Below are 22,000 nucleotides of genomic sequence, written 5' to 3'. Positions count from 1 at the left end.
TACAACTTTATTAGCAGGTACTTCCTCAAGTCAATACTTCAGTCCTTGCAGTGTAAAACTAAGCAGATCAATGACACAGATGAACTTTCAGTTGTCCATTGCCACCAGAAGGTCTACAATATGGGCTTTCAATTTTTCATGCCTGGGTTAAATGCATGGAATGCTGGTTACACATTCAAAAAATTCCAACAGAAAAGTGGCAAGCAAGGACCACAGAAAGAAAGGAAGCAGTACACGATCATAAGACAATCATCCAGCAACAATTCAAAGACAAAACTGGATTGATTATTGATGTGCCCACTAATGACATCATTAATGCATGCAGATTTTCAGAATTATGAAATTATTTCTGAAATTCTTGGAATAGACTCAGACTTTACCAGAAGGATTTATGGAACTTTGTACATAATTTCTTCTGGCCTTGATATTGATCCTGACCTATTTGAGACGTTATGCACAGAAACAGCCAAGGGTTTATGTAGATAGATTTGGTTGATGTTATATGCCTCGGTCTACATCGTCTTCTTGTTCAAGCAGCATCTGGCATACGTCACTTCAATCTACCTATTGACGTGCTATCAAAAGAAGCCCAAGAAGCAAGGAACAAGGCGTTAAAAAAATTTAGAGAATCGTTCTCAAGAATATTATCAAGGAAAAAACAAATCAAGACCCAATAAGACGTCCTTTTGTTCATCTGATCCCATGATCAGTTCACTAAGAAAAAATAAGCACAAATCGAAGAAAGATTTGACAGTTGAAGATCAAAATTTGCTGTTAATAAATTAAGAAAATTTTATTTGATTAGTTAATAATTATACTGTACATAACTTTTTCTCATTATTCTATCTGTAAAGAATAGATAAAAATACTAATTAGGAGGTGTATCATAACCTTACGAAATATATGTCAAATACTGACAAAATTGAAAGTATTCTCTTAAAAACTGTTTCATTTAGTCTTTCCTATGACAAAAATTAAATTCACTTGATTGTATCCAGTTTGAACTGGGATATTTACTTTTGTCCCAAATATATACTACCTGGCCCACTGTGGGCTGGCCTAAAGGATTTGTCTCCTTAAAAGTTTTATAATTAGGATAACTGAAAATGATGGAGAACCTGATGAAATTTCTTCACTTAATTAGTTTTAAAAATCTGACATTTGCTGTCATCATATTTTGAACATTCATTTAAAAAATGTTTAGCCATTAGCTTTAATCTCCAATCTGTGCATCAAATATCCATGGGTCCAATAAGAGTGACCAATTCTTCTAAGACAAGTCAAAATTACTTGTGTCTGTCCTTTTGACTTAATAAATTTCAAAAAAAGAATCTGTTCTTTTGATTTTATGAATTCCAGATTCCAACATCGGGCTGGATTTTTTACTATCATCATCATTGGATATGGAAGGATGACTGTACAGAGGAAGGATTTACATTTAATCATTTGCTCAAAATACTATTCATGAACAACTTACCTCCTTCTGAAAGGGGTCACACACAAATATGATATGGGCTTCACGAAGAGAATTGTTACAGGTATTGTTGTAACTGTCACCACCCTGCAGAGTTAACATCAACCAGCTTCCTGGAAAAATATATATAATAAATATATATTTCAAATAAGTATGGTAGATTTTTGGAACTAAACAGCATTCTCAAAAGAATACAAAACTCCCTCTCTTTCCTGATCTTCACAACCCTCCCCATTATCCTATAGGCTACAATATTTTGAACCTTTGTAACTAGTACTAGTATTCAATTATTACAAAAACAAAAAAAAAAATTTTTTTAATATGATAGGGGCCTGTCCCTCACAAAATAATTTGTATTTTTCCTAGGTATACAAGTCAGGGATTTTTAAATAAATATCCTTCAGTGCAAACTAGAGATGGTTGTTGAACTTGTTATAGTAGTTATCTGATGATTAGAGGAAGGTGAGTGAGGGAACACAAAATACTCATCTGTCATCACCAAACACTTTCTCCTCTGTTTCAGGGGGGAAAGAATGGTTGAGGTGGACAACATGATAAAAGTCTTGGGGTAGTAGATACCTGGGAAAATTACCAATTACTTTAAAAATTTCTCATTTGTTTCTAAGAAAATGAAAACCATTGCCTTTATACAGGAAACTCACACATTAGGTAGGCGGCGGTCTCCTTCGCCAGACTCGAAGTTGAAAAAACTTACTTGGAAATGACGTATCCTGGTCATGGTTGTTAGCAATTGGATCAATGACTCCTGTAACCTTCTGCTTGGCCTGACATAAGGATACCACAGTAGGGGCCTGGGCCCAAGCAAGGGAAGAGCCTCACTTGAGAAAGGAAGACTTGAAGAACCATGTAATATCCCAGTAAGAATATGTCAGTCAGAAGGCAGCTACTTGCTGGCTCAAAATAAAGTGATGGGTTTAGAGTATAGCTCTACATAACCACCTTCCCCCTTGTTAAAGGGAAGAGCAGAGGAAGATGCACCTTCAAGACAGCTCTTGTATCCTGTTCAACACACTATTGTTGGTACAGTACTTTAACAATGCTTGATGCTGCACTTGCCATAAAATCATTTACGGCTTATATCAATCTGCATAATGCATTCTTACTGTTAACATCAAAACATGTTTGTGCTAAACAGAGAGAGAGAGAGAGAGAGATTCACTACTTATCACATTTTGCATGATGCATTCTTACCATTGACAAAATATATTTGTGCTAAGGTAGAGAGATTTTTAGCGGATCAAAACAGTGCTGCAACAATATAATTAAACTTACCTTCACTAGATACTAATGCTTGGTTATTGTAGCCTAGTACTTTGGTTTGCTTGCTGGGTGAAGTTTGGATGATGCTAACTCCAGTGTGCTTTTCGTCTACATCTCCACAAACCACAAAGTCATACAGATAGCCATTCAAAGTTCTCAACTGCTGAGACCTGAAATATGAATCAAAGCTACAATCCTAAAGAAACTTTTGTAATTGTAAGATTAAAAACTACTACACCCTATTATAATAGTTGCTGTACTCAAGAGGTAAACTAACATGCAATTAACCAAAGCTGACCATTGGCCTTCTTACATTTCTAACCAAGCTTCATTACTTGGTACAGTAATAGTTTGCTGGTTTCTTATAGCACAGATCTTCAAGATAGCTGAGGATAATCAGGTGCAAAGACAGTTGATAGGACATTAATTTGATTCAATGGTATCATTACTAGAGTGGACCTTTTAAAAATTACAATAATCTTTTCTTAATGGTGCGTTACCAAGTGTATCCGAGAGAAAACAGCCGCTTTTCCTTGTACAAAAATAAGAAACCCTGTATGGAAACAGGTTTTTAATCCTTGAAGCTCCACAAATTTTCATAATAGGTTACTTTCATAATAAATCCTAAATTTCAAGAACCTTAAGAAAATGTCTCAAGGAAGATCAAAAGTTGGTAGGTACAGTACTACGGTATGAAAATCATGAAGTTGGGCATAATGGAGAATCACTGCTCCTTTGGCAAAGCTTTATTTATTTCAGTAATTTTACATCAAACATGGTTACCTAACCAGGTTGCTTTTCCACCTACTAATCATTTCTCTTATCACTTCAAAATTATCTGTTAAAATATGAGAGCATATGTCTAAATGCTATGTATTGCATACATGGACAAAGAATTCGACTAGTTTTAATCTTCTTGAAAAACAGGACAGGGTTATCTCATCTAACTGATGAAATCTAATCAAAGAAACATATATCAGTATATACAAAAGAATGAACCAAGAGAAATAAACCTTACTCATTGTTTGGTAGAATGTGTGCTCTGAGTCACTGAATCAAGAGCTACTGTAGTTCACAAAAAATATTAAAGCAGTGTTAACAAAGGAGAAGAGGAGGAGTAGGGGTATGAGGTTTTAGGAAGCACATTATGGAAATGATTGCAAGACAAGTTATCAGCAGTGGAAAGAAATTCTTACTTCCAGAAAAGGACTATACATATATACTGTTGATAAAAATATTATTCATAGTACATTGCTTCATCTTAAGTTATGGAACATTTCTGTACATAACTGACATACTGATAACATGATAATCTGGTGATATGAGATGAGATAAGATACAGGGTCACATACCACACTCCACTGTCATTACCTATCGAGTCTTGGTAATCTGATTCATTTTACATCTGACAAAAAAGTGACCATTTGAAGCAACTACAGCATACAAGGTACAGTGTATTCACAAAGCGAAAGTGAGTAGATTTGCAATCATACGTCTTAGAAAGTGGCAAATATGATATATATCTACAAAAATCATGAAGCTACTTACAAACGCAGGAAAAGTGTTATGTAAGTACAGTAGTTCAAATTCAACTGGAAGTGAACATAGGTTCAGGAAGAATTTATTTCTTCTAACAGTGTAAACAGTGATATTTATGCATATAATCTCACAAATCAAAATCTGCTTTCTCTTTAAATAAAATTCAAAATGATTGACCACAATGAGCTTATTCGAGAAATGGACTACATTGAAAAAATGCCCAGGACTGAGAGGGTGAAATTAGCCTGTAAGCGACGCAAAGATCAGTTAATAGCTCATGCAAAATGGATGAAAACGGATGAATTTATGAACACAACTGATCCTCAATCGAGAAACAGAAAGAGAATTAAATTCACAGCGGACTTGGAACTAATGGATATTGCAGCAAGGAACGATCTTGATGAAATGAGAGAACTTCTGAAAAATGGTAAGTTTCACACAGCTATGCAATTTGTAAAGTAATGGCAGATAAAAATCTATAATGTACTGTTATTTACAAGCATTTTTCACACAATATCATACAATTATACAACAGATATTTCATTACCATAGTATTATCATTACAAACTCATATTCATTACAGTTCTACAATCTCCTTTGCTACAATACTTTGTAGGTTGTGATTCCTAATACTAGTGTATTCTAACATAATAAGCAAAAAGGTCACTTTCTTGACTAGTTTCCTCAGAATAAGAACAAAAAATTCATAATTTACAAGTAGCACACAAAAAATCTACATTTATTAATCAGATAACTGCTTTTCATTACGTAATAAGGGAAAACGTATTACAGTACTAACTACGGTAGTTAAATCTTTACAAAACAAGGGCAACAATAAACAAACATGAGATTCAACTACATACAATATGTTGATTTAAATTTAATTATCATATATTTACTACTCTGTCAACAATGAATACTGTATGGCACACATTCTTTTATTTATCACAACTCTCTTTGAAATTCTTTAATGACGAGGAGTCTTACAAATGTGGCCCTAGCACCCAGAATCAGAATCACGAGAGGGCAAACTCATCAAATGTGACAAAAATTTCATGCCGATTTTCTGCAAAGTCTGTAAAAAAAACTTCCATGTAAATTTATTACCAAATACCCAGATATTTTGCAGTTCTGTCTATGACCTCTAGATTGTGGTTAACATTCCTTACTCTCTACTCACATTTTGAAAACCTGGGAGTCTTGCCTCTGTCCTGTTTATTGAACATTTCTTTGCTTTGACTTTCCCAGACTTTATAATAAATGTCTACCTGCAGTGATCCTCCCTAAATCTCTTACCTCATATTTTAATCATGTTTTCAATTTACAAGGTGTGGTCTGTACTTACAGAACATCAACACAGCAATCATTAAGACTTGAGGATCTTGATTTTCCTCAGTGGGATAAAAATATTTCAATTTTTGCTATTTTACTCTATACTTCTGTTATTGTTTGCTCAATTCCATTGCTTACTTTCTTTTATTCTTCATTAATCTACCTTATATACATCACTGAACTGATCTATTAAATGCACACAATGTGACAGTCACTTGGCTTTTCTTTTATTATAAACATATATTAAATTATCACTGCTTCCTACTAACTATCATGATCACATATTCAGCATTCTGAACTTTCTTATTATTGTACCTCCAACTCTTCTACTAACTGCATAAAATTTATTCCAACTCTGGATCATTCTAACTTTAATACTTCAACCTTCTTAGATCCCTTCCACAAAATGACAACTATGGTACTAGGAAAAAGTGATGTTGCTTTAGTAGCTTAAACCACAGCTGCATGGGCTCTCACGTCAGTTAGGTTTTAACTTTTATTAATTATTGAGGTATAAAAATTTCTCTACCTTCCTCTACTAACCACTCTTGCTTCTCAGTCATCCAGTAAGGAGACAGTAAGCATGGGGAAGTTCCTTAACAGGAAATCTAATATGCCGATTTTGTCATACAAAACATTTTTTCTGGCCCACTGCTAATAAAGTACTTTACTCTGGCTCACTGCTAATAAAGTACTGTACTCTGTCCCACTGCTAATAAAGGACTGTAGAGTACTCAGCTTCTGAGAGTCACACCTTCCTCTCTTCTATCCTGATGGATCTATAGCTTGCTCTCCTGGCTGAAAAGCCTCCATCTGCAGATGAACTGGTTCATGTACTTGCTAGCATTTTGGCATAAACAATGAGTCCTGCACTTATCCTTCCTACTTAAAGCATGCACTGGTTCACCTGATCCCAAAATAGGTGATTACAGCACTCTTATAACAGCACAACTACTGCCCAAAATAAAAAATAAAAACTTTTCTTTCACTTTCTTAAACACCTTGGTGCAACTTCCACATTTTTCTGACCACTATTACAAAATACAAGACCTACTAGTAGCTTCATTCCTATTTCCTAAATGCTTGGTAGTCTCCTCTGTGAGCCTAGGAGAATCATTTGCTGTAGCTGTAGATAACTCCTTCCTTATGGCATTATATTTGCTCCCTAACTGTATTCCTAGATTTCTATCAAACCACTTTATATCTTGTATGTAACAGAACTCTTCCCCGACTTTTCTCTAGCTATGCTTTTCTCAGGCTCTTTCTCTAACCTACTCTCTTCCTCTTGCTTATTACGTCCTTTAGTCAAACTATTATTTATTTTATAATTTACCTCTGATTTTTCTCCTAAAGTCACTTACCTTTCCTCTTCTCTTAATTAAACTCAAGCTTGAATTGTCCTATTTCTCATTTCTCCTCTGTAGATCACACACTATTTTGAACTGCCCATTCTTCATCTATCAGCTCCATGACTGTGTCTGAATGGGTATTCCATAACTGTCAAATTCACTAGAAATTCAGAACTCCCAAGTCAAAATAATTATTTGTTGTCTCCTTTACTTTCCGAAGCTTAAATTATTTGTGAGGGGAATGTAACAGTATTTTTGTTGGTGAGGTTGCTTAACATTTGTCTTGGAAAAATGACAAATTTGCTTCTAAAAAATGAATGTGCAGTACAGGTACTGGCTAGGTAAGTAACTTTTTCCACTCATTCCAGCTATTATAACTGTAAGTCATCCTTTACGTTCTTCTCTCCAGTTCTCTCATTGTTTGTTGCATAAAATGTACTACAGCGACAAAAATCCTGTGCATTCTTCCTTACATGACTTAGCAGTTTTTGCTGGCAACACTAAGCACACTGCTGCAGCATGCAGTGTGTTGTTTTCTAGCTCAGGTTTAATTTTATTCAGTTTGCAAGGAATTTTATTTCGGCTACAACTAAAATATGGAATAGTTTGCCTGGTGCAGTTGTGGTGTCTTCTGATCTCTGAAGTTGAAACAAAGGGCAAATTCATTCCTGCTTTCTGCTGACATCTGAAATCAGGTGTATTGGTTTTATTTTCTATTCCCTCATACCTAACTATTTATCACATTTTCCTTTAACTTGGCTCTCTTTGCTGGCTGATTTCCCTTTAGAGCCCTCTTGGGTTTATAATCTATTGAGTCTGTACATACCGATTTTCAGCTGAAGATTTAAATATAGAAAGAAAGGAAGAAGGATTCTCACTATGTCTACCAATGTTTTGTTGACCATTCAACCATTCTTTGTTAAGGACTTTGGTTGGTGACCTTACATTTGACAATATGGTTTGAGATGATAACAGTCTTTCTCTAGCAAGCTTAGGCCTCAGCCCTTTCTTCTCAAGCTTCAGAGGTCACATCTTACTGGTTTTCTTGAACCTTGGAGTACCAGATGTCAATCCCATCTTTGCTGTACACTATTAAATTTATGCTTAGAGTAATTTTTTAAAAGTGAAAGTGTTATTCTTTATTCATCTGACAATCATGTGCTCAGAGATTCTAAGATGTTTGGTTAAATGAAGTGTAACAGCATGCGTATAAGTACTGTTCCTAAGCTGGAGCCGGCCATTTAACTAAAAAAAAAATGGTTATTGGTAGTTGGCCACCAACGGTAGGGGAGGAAGCCCACTATCCATCTGGTACGCATTCACTTTGCCTTTTAGCCACAATCTGAGACAGACGTTCTCTTCTGCTGCCTGCCGTTTGACTTAATTCTTAATTATTCTTTTCATATGTGTACTACAAAATAGGACAGCCTTTAACCAAATGTATAAAAATAATTCCTGATATGAATTATTTTTTCAAAGTGACTGCCTCATGCTTCCTTGTTTCAATGTGTGAAATGTGCTCTGATATTCTTAAGATTTGTGGTTAAAATTGCAATTGCCTCTACCTAGCACCTCCACAATTTTGTCATCTTCAAGGTTTTTTCCTGTATGTAATTATCTTTTCAGTCTGTGTATGTGTGAGTGTCTGTACATCCACAAGCATCAGTTATGAAACATTAAGCATGTACATACTGTGGCCACCTACACCCCCACCTCTCTCTCTCTCCACCCCCACCTCTCTCTCTCTCTGACATTATTTTTATGACATTTACATAATGCAGTATGGTACTGTATAGTGTTACATATAACATGTAAATTTGTGTATACAGTAGAACCCCAGTCCTCAACCATACCAGAACTGGCATAATCGGATTTCGACGTGAATGTCGAGTAAATTTTGCGTCGGAGCTCGAAACAACAAACCGGAATCCGACCCGATGAATCATATGATGTTTGTAAACAAAAGTGTTTCGGTCAGCCACTGCTAGTTGGCGTTGTTGGCTATCTACATTCAGACATTTGGATATTACGTATACAGTGTAGATGACAAAAATTTAGTACAGTACATACACTATACAATAGTATGTTCATGACTGTTAATTTGGAAACAAGTGTAATCTCTGAAATAGAGTACTGTACGTATACTATAGACGAGAAAGTGTTTACTGTACATGGCAACCAGGGTCTCATGCTCGAATTTTTTTTTAGACAGAGACGCACGTGTGCACTTCTGTAGTGAATGCAATGTTTAGGTGTGCTGTTCGGTAGTGAATGCCTTCTTAAGCTTCTGGTAAAGAAGAGGTTAGCCTGATGTTAACTCAGAGATGCTGCTTACAAGGATATTTTATGGAAAAAATATGTTAGGGTATCATAACTTTTTTGAAAGATGTTTTACAGTGATTTTGTACACTATTCCAGTAGACTCTGCATGAAATTTACCAAAAATTAATAGTGAGCGTAAACAACGTTTATGTAATTAGTACCATGATATGCCACCAGGATGGTGCTTTGGTTTGTTTACATCCGCTCATGCCACAAGCTGCCAAGTGCCAACGTAACTTAGGAAATTTTTCTTAATTTTATGATAACAGACATACAGAAATTCAGTTTATTTTTAATACTGTGTTATTAATTTACTGTCATAATCGGGCTTGTTTTGCAATGTTATTATTATTAATAAACAGTTTTTAAAAATGTGCCGTTACAGTACATTCTGGTAGTGCCCATTAGCTATCTAGCTACCCTATGGCACTCGGTCTCACCATCGGTAACACGACTGCATTGGTTGTAGGCCAATTTTTTTATACAGTATGCATTTAAAAATGTAAAAAGTGCTTCTAATATGGTAAGTTATTTAACTCTGAACTTAATTGTAATTTGAGTAATGTTTTGTATAAAAAGGCAAGGTTGGGGTAATGACTGGTGGTCAGGAACAGATTAATCCATTTTCATTTATTTCTTATGGGAGAAATTGATTGGAATTCAACTAAATCAAATCTCGACGCTGCTTCTGGAACGGATTAGTGTCGAGGACCCGGGCTCTACTGTACTGTACTTACACATATGCAACATGTTACAGTAAACTATGCACTACTGTGTATTTGTGCTCTCTCTCTCTCTCTCTCTCTCTCTCTCTCTCTCTCTCTCTCTCTCTCTTTTTTCTGTGCCCAAACTTTTTAATGAAGAACACTCCAGAGAGAGGGATAGGCAAGCAAACACATGGTAAGTGAATAGTTTATCAATGTAATGTGTGCACATACATGATAAATGTGAGCACATACAGTATACACACACACATACATAAAATTTGTAACATTATATTAAAGTATTAGGTACAATACTATAATGCATTAAATAAACGTCATTAAAACTGTGCAAGCTATATATAAATCTTTGCAACTTACTGGGAGGGTGGAACCCCCCCTAACACAACTATTCATTAAGTTGAGGTGCCACTTCTGTACTGAAAATGATATTGTAAACCGATGGTTTGTACTCTGTATGACCACAATACTCACAAGCATTATGTTTTGTCATATTTCAAGAATGAAAAGAAAAAATTACCCATACATAAATTTCAAGTTCACTTTTGATAAAAAGGACTACTCACATTAAAAATTCATTATATCTATGCATTAAAAATGTATATCATTCTACACAGGTAACTCTCAAAATTGGGTTTATTTTCAGGAGCTGACCCTGACCAGATGAACCATGATGGACTCACAGCTCTTCATCAGTGCTGCATAGATGGATCCTTAGACATGGTAACACTTTTACTTAAAAATGGAGCAAATGTCAACATCAAAGACAGAGACCTTTGGACACCTCTTCATGCTGCAGCTACATGTGGCCATTTCAAAATTGTAAGCCTCCTTATAAAGGCTGGTGCTGACCTGACAGCAATAAACGGGGATGGAGATATGCCTCACGACATAGCCGAAGATGGAGTCATGCAACAGTACTTGGAGAATGAACTGGCTAAGATTGGGCTAACAGAGAATGAAATTAACCACATTCGCAATGCTTCCTATTCATCTATTTTAGCAGATATCAACTATGTTTTGTCCAGTGGAGGAGATCTGAATCAACCCTTAGACCAAGGAGGTACATTTCTTCATGTGGCTATTGCAAATAGTTTTAATGACATAGTTAATTTATTATTGAGAGAGGGGGCATCTGCCTCAGTACGTGATGATGATGGATGGGAACCTATTCATGTTGCAGCTTACTGGGGAAATGAAGAAGCACTTGATTTACTTAGCAAACATGAAGATACTGATATAAGATCTATGACAGACCATGGAGAAACACCATACGACCTCTGTGAAGATCATGAGATGAAAATAAACATTCTACAAAAAATGAGTGATATATCTAGGAAATATGGCTCAGTTAAAACGTACATTAATCTACATCCACAATCAACCATTCAAAAGGGAGAGAGTTTTAATGAAAGTGATGATGAAATGATCAGCCACTTCGATGACTACGAAGAGACGGTAACTGATGCCTTGAACTTTAACATTTATACCGATCAAACAAAATCTATGGCAACAGATAATGAGAATATTCATGACCAAACTGGTAGTGATGTTGAAGAAGTACAACAACAAGAGAGTCTGCAAGATAACAGTTCCAAAGATCATACATCATATACCATACTCAACCTGGAAGCTTCTGAATTTTCTGAAAGAAGGAATTCCGTTAAAGAAGCAAAGCACTTAGCACCAATAAAACGAGCTAATAGTTTGGAAAGAAACCAATATCCCCCACATGTCACAAACAAAATCGAAGATGGCAATGAGGACAACATGCATGAAAAAACTACAGATAACATACTTGATTTGATAACCACATTACATGCTTCTCCACAGCCACCCATTATCACAATGGAAGATGATGAAGAAATTATTGGATATCCAGAAGGAATTGCAAATCCTCTTTATGTACAAGAAAATAATTATATGACAAACATGAAAGATGACAGAGAAATACATGTAACAGATGGTACCCAAAATGACATAAAAACTAACCATGTGCTTCCTGCTATACCATCCAAAGTTCAGAGACCCAGTGGGACAGGACAAACTACATTACAATTAATGAAACACTCCAAACCAAGAGCACCAACACCACCACAAGACCAGAGACATCACTCTCCTGAGACTTTTACATCTAGAAATGGACCTGAAGTACATAATGATGCAAAATACCTTCTAAGACAAAATGCTACTTCATCATTAAAGACTGAAGAGTTTACAGAAATGAACAATAATATGCCGGGGAAAAGTTCTTTACCAAAGACAACAACACTTTTGGAACTGAAAAAAAGGCGTCAGGAGGCAAGGCAAATGCACAGAGTAAACCTGGAGGCTGACAGCAACACTGCCTTGACAAAATCTACGTTTTATAATGAACGTGAAACTTATGATCCACCACCAAGTCCAACAATGATTCGCTATCACTTTAAAATGAGTGAAGAAGAGTTTAATGGCCAACATATTATCAGAGTAAGGAAATGTATCATAATGTAAAGGATTCTAATTTTACCTTATAACACAACCATGTTGGATAAAAGTAGTACAGTAGCTTCTGTAATCAATTTCTCTTTTTTCAGTTTTTAACTGGAAGTAACACCAAAATTTTCAGTCCCAACAAAAAGTATTATGTAAAATTTTTTTAAATTTCATAACTATTCTTTAAATCACAGCAATACTGAATCCCCACAGATCGACACATATATCATCTTATAATATTAATCATTACGTTCCCTGGCACAAAGTACAAGTGTACAGTAACGTCCAGAAGGGTCAGAATAGCACCTTGAACACTGATCTTATTTTCAATTTAATCTCATCTCTGGAATACAAACTCAATCCCATTTGATGATAAATATTCATATTAATGTTCCTAAAGAACTGTAGTGATACAGTTTTTACTCAGTTAACTTTCAAATCAGTGATAAAATCAGTAGTTGCTGAGAGTAGTGTACAAGCATTACTGCTGAGGGCAACAGTGTACATAAATCTGTTTACACTCTCTAAGTGATATCAACACAATATTGCAGCAATTAATGAATTTTCCCAGAATGTAAAAAGCTTCTCTCTTAGCTTCCTTATCCTAACCAGCATCTTGATTTACTTTCCTTAATCACTGATTATTCTATTCCAGTCAACAATGTATTATTCTTTTCCCTTAGCTCCTCATCCCAGCCTATATATATACTTGATGGATACCTATGTAAATGAATAATGGGGTAGACAAACTTCAGGATGATTCAGCTAGGAAAACCACATACATCAATAGTGTATTCTTTGTATAATATAAAACTCAAAGGTATGTGGGAGATGAAGACATACTGGAATTTCAGTCACATATACTGTAAATATAGTACATTTTTTAACTGCAGTGTTTTATGTACAGTAAGTGCAATAAATTCTTTTTGTCTATCTTTTTATATTCATTTAACAACAGTTACATAGTCTTTATTGTCTTACACTTAACACTGCAGTATATATAGTAATGTAATGTCTACAAAAACAGATTACAGGCTATATTCAAATGGACCAAATAAGCTATTAACTTTTCCTCCTTAAACCCATGTTATATATTTAATACTGCACTGTATTCACTTAGCATTATTTCAGTCTGTTATCTAATTCTGGACTAACACAGTTTTATTATTATTACTGTATTACAGTACTATTATTACTTCTTAAAGACAGAGCCACATCTGTTGATTCTCACAGGCCTTGCACAAGGGATCTGTTCTTAAATGAGATGGAAAAAACTTGAGAAAAAATAAGCTGAACCAGGTAGGAAGAAACCAAGGAAATGGATAGAAAATGAAATGCAAAGAGCAATGCAGCTGGGGGCTGAATGGATACTACAAAGCACATTAGTACTGTCTACAGTGCATTGCACAAGGCACACTAATTGGTATCCAAATCTCTATTTGGTATACTTATTGCTAACTAGGAGAAAAGTATACAGGTATTTGAAAATAAATAAATAACATCATAAAAATGTAATAAGCAATTCAATAAAAGCAGCAGGAAAGAGCAAGTCATCCATAAGCTTGTCTTCGGAAGAGATGGGTGCAGAAGAGTAGGAAAAGAGCCTTACAGTAATACACACAAAGGAAAAGGGGATGCACTGCAGTTTGGAAATCACAGAAGACTAGGACTGCCTATGAAAATATGGAAAAAAGTGCGAGTGGAAAGGCTGAGAACAACCATGAAGTCAATTACAGTACTGTCAATTTGACTTAATTTCAGAGGTCAACAACAGATGTTCTGCTATCATGCAAATAAAAGATATGACTTTGCAATGTGGAAGAAATTTTACCATATATTTGTGGATCTTAAATAGGCATTTGACAAAGTATGGGAACAAATAATCACAAGGGCATTACAAAAGCAGCAGAGTACCCAGAAAGACCCATTAAGTTAGCAATGTTCCTCTACCACAACACTAAATCTTGAGTGAAGACAGCGGCAGATTTATTGGAAGAACACACAGATGTTGGTGTCCATCAAGGATCAACACTGAGCCTTGGCTGTTTTTTCAGTGATGGAGGAAGTTACAAAGGCATACAAAAAATGTGATCCCTGGGAAATGCTCTGAGTATATGACCTAGTGTTAACAGCAGAATCTGAGAGAGGTCATGGAAATGAAGAATGAGTTGAATGGATTGACAATCAAAGTAAACAAAAAGAGTCTTATGGTGATCTGAAAATAAGTACACTAAAGGAAAAAGTAGTCAGAAAAGTGTCCATATAGTTCTTAAGGAGGGTAAAGGTATGGGAATGAATCGTGAATGTGTATGAACATAACAGTGTGAAAAGGGATGCCTTATGACCCAATTTTCAGATATTCACCCATTCAAAAAAAATGCTCAGGATTTCAAAATAAACATGGAGTACGAGATTTTTCTATGACCAAAGTGTATTACAAGAACAATTGAGGGGGGAAGTGGAGAACAGTGTTATGATAGATGGGTAAGTCTCAGAAGTACACTTCTTATACCTTAAGAACATACTGAATTGTAAAGTAGGAGATGAGAGACCAAAGAAAAAAAGAGAAGCTGCAGCTGGAGAGATAGCTAGACTCCTGGTAAATAAACAAGCAACAAACCATTAGAGGAAGAGTCAGAGAAAACTATGAAAATCAAAAACCTTTTTGCCTCAACCATCTCCTAATGGTTAAAAAGAACAAACCACAAGGTACACAGTTGAAAGGCTATACAGTTTGTGTATTTAGCAAGAAATTAATATCATAGGCTATACAAGACTAACATGCTTATGCCAAATCTTACTTTACCTAAATTTACTGCGTCATAGTCTACTAGATCAAGGGACTCACCTTCCTCCCCCATGCACAATAATTTGAATTTTCCCTAGCAAAGTCCTCAAAAAGTTTTAGGGTAAACAATAGGCCTAGACTGAGAATAGTCAGCATCCACTGAAAATCATCAGGGCTCAAAAGCTTATAATACACAAAGTGGAGACTTGCAGCTGAGTACCTCACCACTGAAAATGCTCCCCTGTGGTTGCATGCAAAGTTGGACCAAATGCCTTGTGTTGAATTTTCTTACAATTTATTTATATTTTGATCTGTGGTCAACCCTAAAATTTTGTGGTAAAAATAAAAATCTGCAGGTACTTACCTTGAAATTCACTGGACAAACAGTGTATTTTTTCTCATCACTAGTCTGGTAATCATTTACTAATATTCAAGTGTCTACAGTATGTTGCGATTCTTGTTTTTCAGTTGCTCGACACCTGTCATTTTGTAGTTACCAACCCCCCCCCTAACAAACTTAATAAAATACATATACAGGGTAGTGATCATTACAATTACGATTGTTACAATAAAATAATGATAGCTTTTAATGAGAAAAAGTACCTTAAAAATTCACAAATAACACGTCTTCTCACAAGCAGACTGATGACGCCTCCCCCTGCTATCAGGAAGTAAAAAATTCAAAGTCTTAGCACAATTAAGCTATTTATTTATCAATTTGATCATAAAATACAGCTGAAGGATATGTTGGGCTATAAGAAAGGGAAATATACATAATGAAAAATAAAAAAGTTTATTTTCAAAGTGAATCAAATTAACTTATGGTCTATTTCTTCCATAATTTTGTACAGTCATGGTTGGATCTGTTTTCACTGCCTGAACTCTTTGTTCCTCCATATGAATCTTCAAAATCTTATTTAGATAATACATCATTAAAACACTTCCTTCATGTAGCATAAAGGTGTCTGCAAATTGTAAAACTGAGTGAAAATGCTTCTATCTACTCCACATGATTAACAATTAACCATGAATTTTGTTACCACCAAATTCTTGCGTTAATCGCCATTATCAGCCAGACAAAGATGCGAGAAACCAGTAAAACTGAAGACTATTACTGCAGTCTGATTCCTGCCAGTCCCTGACTGAGATATTTACCATTTTTTCTTTATATTTTTATTCATGCTTGTGATATTTGCCATCATTTGTTTATGTTTTTACATGCATCCCTGGTTCCCGCCAGTCACTGACCTGAATATTTACCTCCTTTAGTTAACATCTTGGCAAAACTATAGGACAGCTCTGCACAGACTATTACCTTGGTTAGGGTCTGTTTGGGAGTGCAGGGTTTTGGGTGGAAGAAATCGTTGGGAGAAAGACCGGCCTTTCATGTTGTTGTTTATAGGATGGTTCCGCACACACGCAAGTCATTAGGAGCCATATGTTCAAGAAGGAATTAGCTAAGGAAACCTATTATAAAAGGAACTACACTAATCTAACATATCCTAACCTAACCTAGTAGGCTGTGTTACTTGGCCAGGGGGCTCCACCCACAGACCCTCCCTCCCCATTGAAGGAAACTCCACTTTTTACCAAAATTTCCCCTATGACACTGTGCATGCATGATAGCATTCCAGGATGGCCAGCAAACAATAACATATCAGTCCTGAGGTTAATTACATGTCAATTACAGTCGATCGCCAAAAAATAACGGCAGCGATTACCTTCTAACTTAACTTTTTCTACAGTTTTTTGGTTGCTAATTAAGGATTTACCTACAATTTTTGTCGCACGAATGTAATTAACCTGTAATTAGACCCTGAAGTCCATCCAACAAGGGGTTTCCATACGCAATCTTCACAAGACAGAGCACAAGTACGTCTGTTTGGAACGGTTCATATCCTGTCCGGCAAGTGCAATAACTTGTTAATGTATGGGTACTGCCCCCCTCCCCCAGGCCAGTACTAAACACGTTAAGGGACATTCCATTTGGCCGACAACAAACAAATGCACCTCCAGTATCAAAAGCCATAAAAGTGTAGAAAAAAACCAGTTTCCAAGGTAAAAACAGGCGCAGCGCTAATACTTAGAATTACCTTTCTGTTTTACCTAGGTTACATGTAGGCCTGAGCCTCAGAGAAAAATCCTAGATTCGAAAATGTCTAACCTTGCCTATTACTGAGCTTAACGGGTAGGCTATAGGCTACCTGCACAGGAACAGAGCCTGAACAGAAGCAGCTTATACAGCCTAAGACTCTGGGTTAAAGAAACAATGACAAAGGAAAAATAGCAAGAGAACCCAGAGCTTCTCCGAATACACCCAAGCACTTACTTTTTCCAGACTATGGGGTCAAGAGTCTGGAGGAGCTGCTGCTGTCTCGCTCGTTCGGTTTCATTTTTCACAGACTGGTTGATAGTACAAGTGGCTGCTGTCAACGTTCCCGCACATATCACCAGAATGATAAGCTGTTCGATGAAACCCATTTTCACCCTCGATAACAAGACAAGACTGAACGCAAATTTCAGCAGCTTCTGCGCCACTAATGAAGAAGTGACATTTCTGACTCTTGCCAACTTCGAAGAATATTGTCGCGATTTCAAATCCACTACGCAGAATTAGGGGACTCTTTACGTAGATGACAATGTTCACAATTTTATGTGCGCGTCAAAAACAGTATCTAAGACTATAAATGCGAATATGATAACATATCGAACACCTAACTAATATTTTTTACTTGCGAGGAGAAACGGTCTAACAGAATATGTACGTCTATTTATTCACATGCCTTATCTTGTTAGGAGCGAGAGGCGCCAGGTGGGTGCAGACCTTGGGTACAGCCTTACGACTTCTCATGTTTTTAGGGATGAGAAAGCGAGACCCACGCCACTTCTCGACATTAACAGATACAGATACCCATTTACTGGTGGGTGGAGGACAGCCTACGAATGGCCCTAGCAAACGTTGAGCTTAGCATTTAGCCGTGGTTCCTACTTTCACTGATTGCTCTTTTTAAGAAGGCTGTGTGGTCGTTAAATTTACACACACACACACACACACATTATATATATATATATATATATATATATATATATATATATATATATATATATATATATATATATATATATATATATATATATATAAGACTTACTAAAAGACTTATTACCTCATCTATACAGGTGCTGCTGCCAGAGATAGAATACGGGTACAAACTTGCGTCACTTGTTGAGAATCCAGAAAAGTACAAATATCTTATACTCCAAGGTAGAATAAATTATCTTCATTTGTAAACAAAAGATAAAACAATCTTCATGACTGGGAAGCCAAAGGACCTTTCCCTACATAGGTAAACGAGCTTCCAAGTTTACTTTCAAGATTTGGTAAAAAGAAGAAATACATTGGGGACTTTCATGGTAATATAAAAACCAATAAATAACATCAATTGTATTAATGTTAATCTTTAAAACTATCATGCCAAATGATATTTGGTAAGAACATAAGTCGAGGGAAATTCATATCCTGTGCTAGCATATGGTAGCTCAATCTAGTTTCTAGACGAACTGAAGAGAAATTCGTTAGTCTTCTGAATAATGGGAAGACTGAAAATCTTTTAAGAATAGTGGTGTAAAATATCTTAAAATGCGGAAAATACTGGTATTTATAATTTCAGTTGAAACTGCGCATGAAAATATTCAAGCATAAAATGTACGTTGCAAAGATCAATGCTTGCTAGCCGTTGAAACCAAACGTGGAAGAAAAATATCTCATGCTAATGAAAAGTGTTTCATTTGGCATTATTTTAATTTGCCCTGTTACCTCCGCCAAATGCATATAGTATAAGGATGAAAAAATAAGAAATTATTATTCACAAAGGTATGTGTGTGTGTGTGGGGAAGGGGAGGGGGGACGAAGAAGAAATTTAAGCCTCTCAGTTCAAAATAAATTACAGTCATCTTTCTTTTAGCATAAGATGTTAATTTCATATAGATAACAGACGCAAAGCAGTGACGAATTTAGTCTAATCGTCTATCGTAATTTACGAAAAAATATTCTTTAACTTTCCTATACCTTTTAGAAATAAATTTTGGTATGGTCACACAATTCACATGCAAATTACCTTTAAAAAGTTGGGGGGCCCGCTTTTTGGGATGGAAAATGGTTCACTACTGAGGGTCTACATAACGAACCCCCATGAACTCCAGGTCAGTTGAGACTCAAAGGGAGTTTTATCCAGTTTAAGTAATTTCCCGCTAAACAATAAGCAAACTCTCAACCACGGTCTAGGAACTGTCCTGTGACCATTACCTCAACAGACGTACACAGCCATCTCTGCGAGGCACGACAAATTCTTGCAACAACACGTATCCATACTTAGGTACCCAGGTCAGTAATCTCTAGAATTCGGTAAAAATTATGCCTCAGAATTTATACTTATAAATTAAGCATTTCATTTTAACGTATAATTAACTTTCATAATTTTACTGTAGCATTTAACTTAATTTTGAATAATTTCATATTCAGGTGTAATACGACTAAGTTTTTTACAGCTGTAAAACGATGTGTAAGTGAAGAGCCTGCAGACTAATTACATATACTAAGCAATCCTGATTTTATGAAGCAGGCCCAACTCATAGCTAAAAACCAGGCAAGAGCCTCCGTTCAGTAATGAAGTTCTTAGTAAAAATTTTTTTACAAAGTTTCACCTAAATATAATTACGAACAGATGAAAATAAAAAGGTTATGATGGTGAGTTGTAGGCAACTCTAGGTGATGGTGGTGTCGAGGTATTGTTTGAGAAGTCCAGCCAGTGACCCCAGAGAGACTTCTTGGACAGGTAACAGGGTTGATGCCTATGATCACAAAGGAATCCGACATCCACGCTCCTATGGAATAAAGTTCAGTCTATCAGTAGGTAATGTAAGTGTAACTGCCAGAAATTGAAAGTCCTGAAAAAATTCACTGTCAGCACCAAACCAGAAACATTAGGAATACTAGCAATAAACAGGGGAAGAAGAGAAAGATGAACGGATTAAATCATGTGTAAAGAATGGCAACGTAAGTAAAGGAAATGAGTACAAGTATCTGGGAGAACGGTACAGTACCTAGAAGCAAAGAATTAAGAGAAACCAAAAGGAAGAATATATGATACAAGATATACGGAATTGCTAAAACATAAGGAGTAGGAATTAACTCTGAAAAGTGGAGCAAAAAGACACAAGCGGGATAGATGACATTTAATGCAAAATTATTGGAAGTATCTATCAACAGCCAGATACTGACGCTTAATGCCAGAAACAGTAATAAAGCCAATGTGCTGTAGAATACATATTTCATAACATTATAAACCCTAAAGAGGTTAATCGGGAAGATAACTGAGAACCAAGTTCGTAACTCTTACGGAAAGTGTTGGATTAAAAACATGGATGAAGTTTTTAATAATGATAACAGAAATGGGTAAGAAATTGATGAAATATATAAGAAATTGCGAAGAAAGCACTATACAAGGAAATAAGTGGAATTATGGGAAATCTAGAGAAAATAAAAAAGAATGGAGTAATGAAGAAAGTTATATTAATAGAAGGAAATGGCCCGCAGCCCTTTATCAAAGAAGCGAACACGAATGAAGCCGCCCTGACCTGAAAAATGGATTGAATAACTTTATATAAAATTAAACCTTAGTGTAAATTATATGGGTGAAGTTTCCGTCCTCTGCCAAGAAGAAGAAGAAGGACATGGGCATTTAATATTATCATTATGCACAAGATTAAAGAAAATAAAAAAAATCTAGATATAATAACGGATATGCCAAGAAATTCGAGTATACCGTAGGGCTGGGGGAATGCATTTGATAAGTCATGAAAGTGAAGAGAACATTTACAAGACCACAACAACCTGCTACTGTTGATCACTGATCTGATTTTATTTAAGCAAACAATTTAGGCTATCAAGCCAAGCACTGGGGGCACTTTCCTGTCGTTAATGATGCAGTACAGTGTTAAAGAAAGTCAGTAGATTACAGTTAACACAGATTCAAAACGCAAAAGCAGAGAAGATTTTCACCTACCTGAAAAGAGACAGCGTGCTGACCAACTTGTTTCGTGGAGTGATGATTAGTAACCAGGAACTGGGAACAATAAAATTTAAAGTAGAGATGCACATTAAATACATTGGCAAGACACATGCGTTGGTAACAGGTCTTAAGAGAGAAGGGGAATAGATAATTTCTCATAAAACAGTATGAACATACCTACTGAACAGAGAATGCTGCAGAAGAAAACACACACACACACACACACACACACACACACACACACACACACATACACACACACATATATATATATATATATATATATATATATATATATATATATATATATATATATATATATATATATATGTTTTCGTTCTAGGCTACATAGTTGATTATATATGACATGGTAAGCACTGCACAACTGACAGCTATAATGGTGAAATACAACAAAACTGAGGCAGGTCTCATATATATATATATATATATATATATATATATATATATATATATATATATATATATATATATATATATATATATATATCTTAACTCCTACACACCTTTATATATATATACATATATATACAGTATATATAAAGATGAATACATATGAAATTATAAAAGACATGGAGGAAAGAGAGATTCGGTGAAGAAGTTGTGATAAAAGTTTCCTATCTTTCGTAAAA

The 22,000-nt window shown here is 35.5% G+C and overlaps 2 protein-coding genes across 2 annotated transcripts in view; one reads left to right on the top strand and one right to left on the bottom strand.

Moving 5' to 3' along the window:
- Positions 1–18,338, bottom strand: part of LOC136835531 (cation-dependent mannose-6-phosphate receptor-like) — a 28,991-nt gene extending 10,653 nt beyond the window's left edge. The window contains exons 1-3 of the mRNA XM_067099159.1: positions 17,612–18,338; positions 2,768–2,925; positions 1,478–1,587 (exon numbers count right to left, since the gene is read on the bottom strand). Coding sequence (XP_066955260.1) covers positions 1,478–1,587; positions 2,768–2,925; positions 17,612–17,763 — 420 coding nt within the window. The 5' untranslated portion in view covers positions 17,764–18,338. The remainder of the gene's footprint in view (positions 1–1,477; positions 1,588–2,767; positions 2,926–17,611) is intronic.
- Positions 4,097–13,549, top strand: LOC136835530 (protein phosphatase 1 regulatory subunit 12B-like). The gene is made up of 2 exons (XM_067099158.1): positions 4,097–4,721; positions 10,666–13,549. The coding sequence occupies exons 1-2, from the start codon at positions 4,463–4,465 to the stop codon at positions 12,510–12,512; spliced, it is 2,106 nt and encodes a 701-aa protein (XP_066955259.1). The 5' UTR covers positions 4,097–4,462; the 3' UTR covers positions 12,513–13,549.
- Positions 18,339–22,000: the final 3,662 nt, after the last annotated feature.

The sequence above is a fragment of the Macrobrachium rosenbergii genome, chromosome 55 (genome assembly GCF_040412425.1).
Source record: "Macrobrachium rosenbergii isolate ZJJX-2024 chromosome 55, ASM4041242v1, whole genome shotgun sequence".
In the NCBI taxonomy this organism is placed as follows: Eukaryota; Metazoa; Arthropoda; class Malacostraca; order Decapoda; family Palaemonidae; genus Macrobrachium; species Macrobrachium rosenbergii.
The sequence above is the reverse complement of the archived record's forward strand: the minus strand, read 5'-3'. Positions and strand labels throughout refer to the sequence as shown.

Coding starts and splice junctions, on each gene's coding strand:
- LOC136835530 (XM_067099158.1), top strand. CDS start 4,463: ATGATTGACCACAATGAGCTTATTCGAGAAATGGACTACATTGAAAAA. Junction 4,722..10,665: donor GAGAGAACTTCTGAAAAATG/GTAAGTTTCACA, acceptor GTTTATTTTCAG/GAGCTGACCCTGACCAGATG.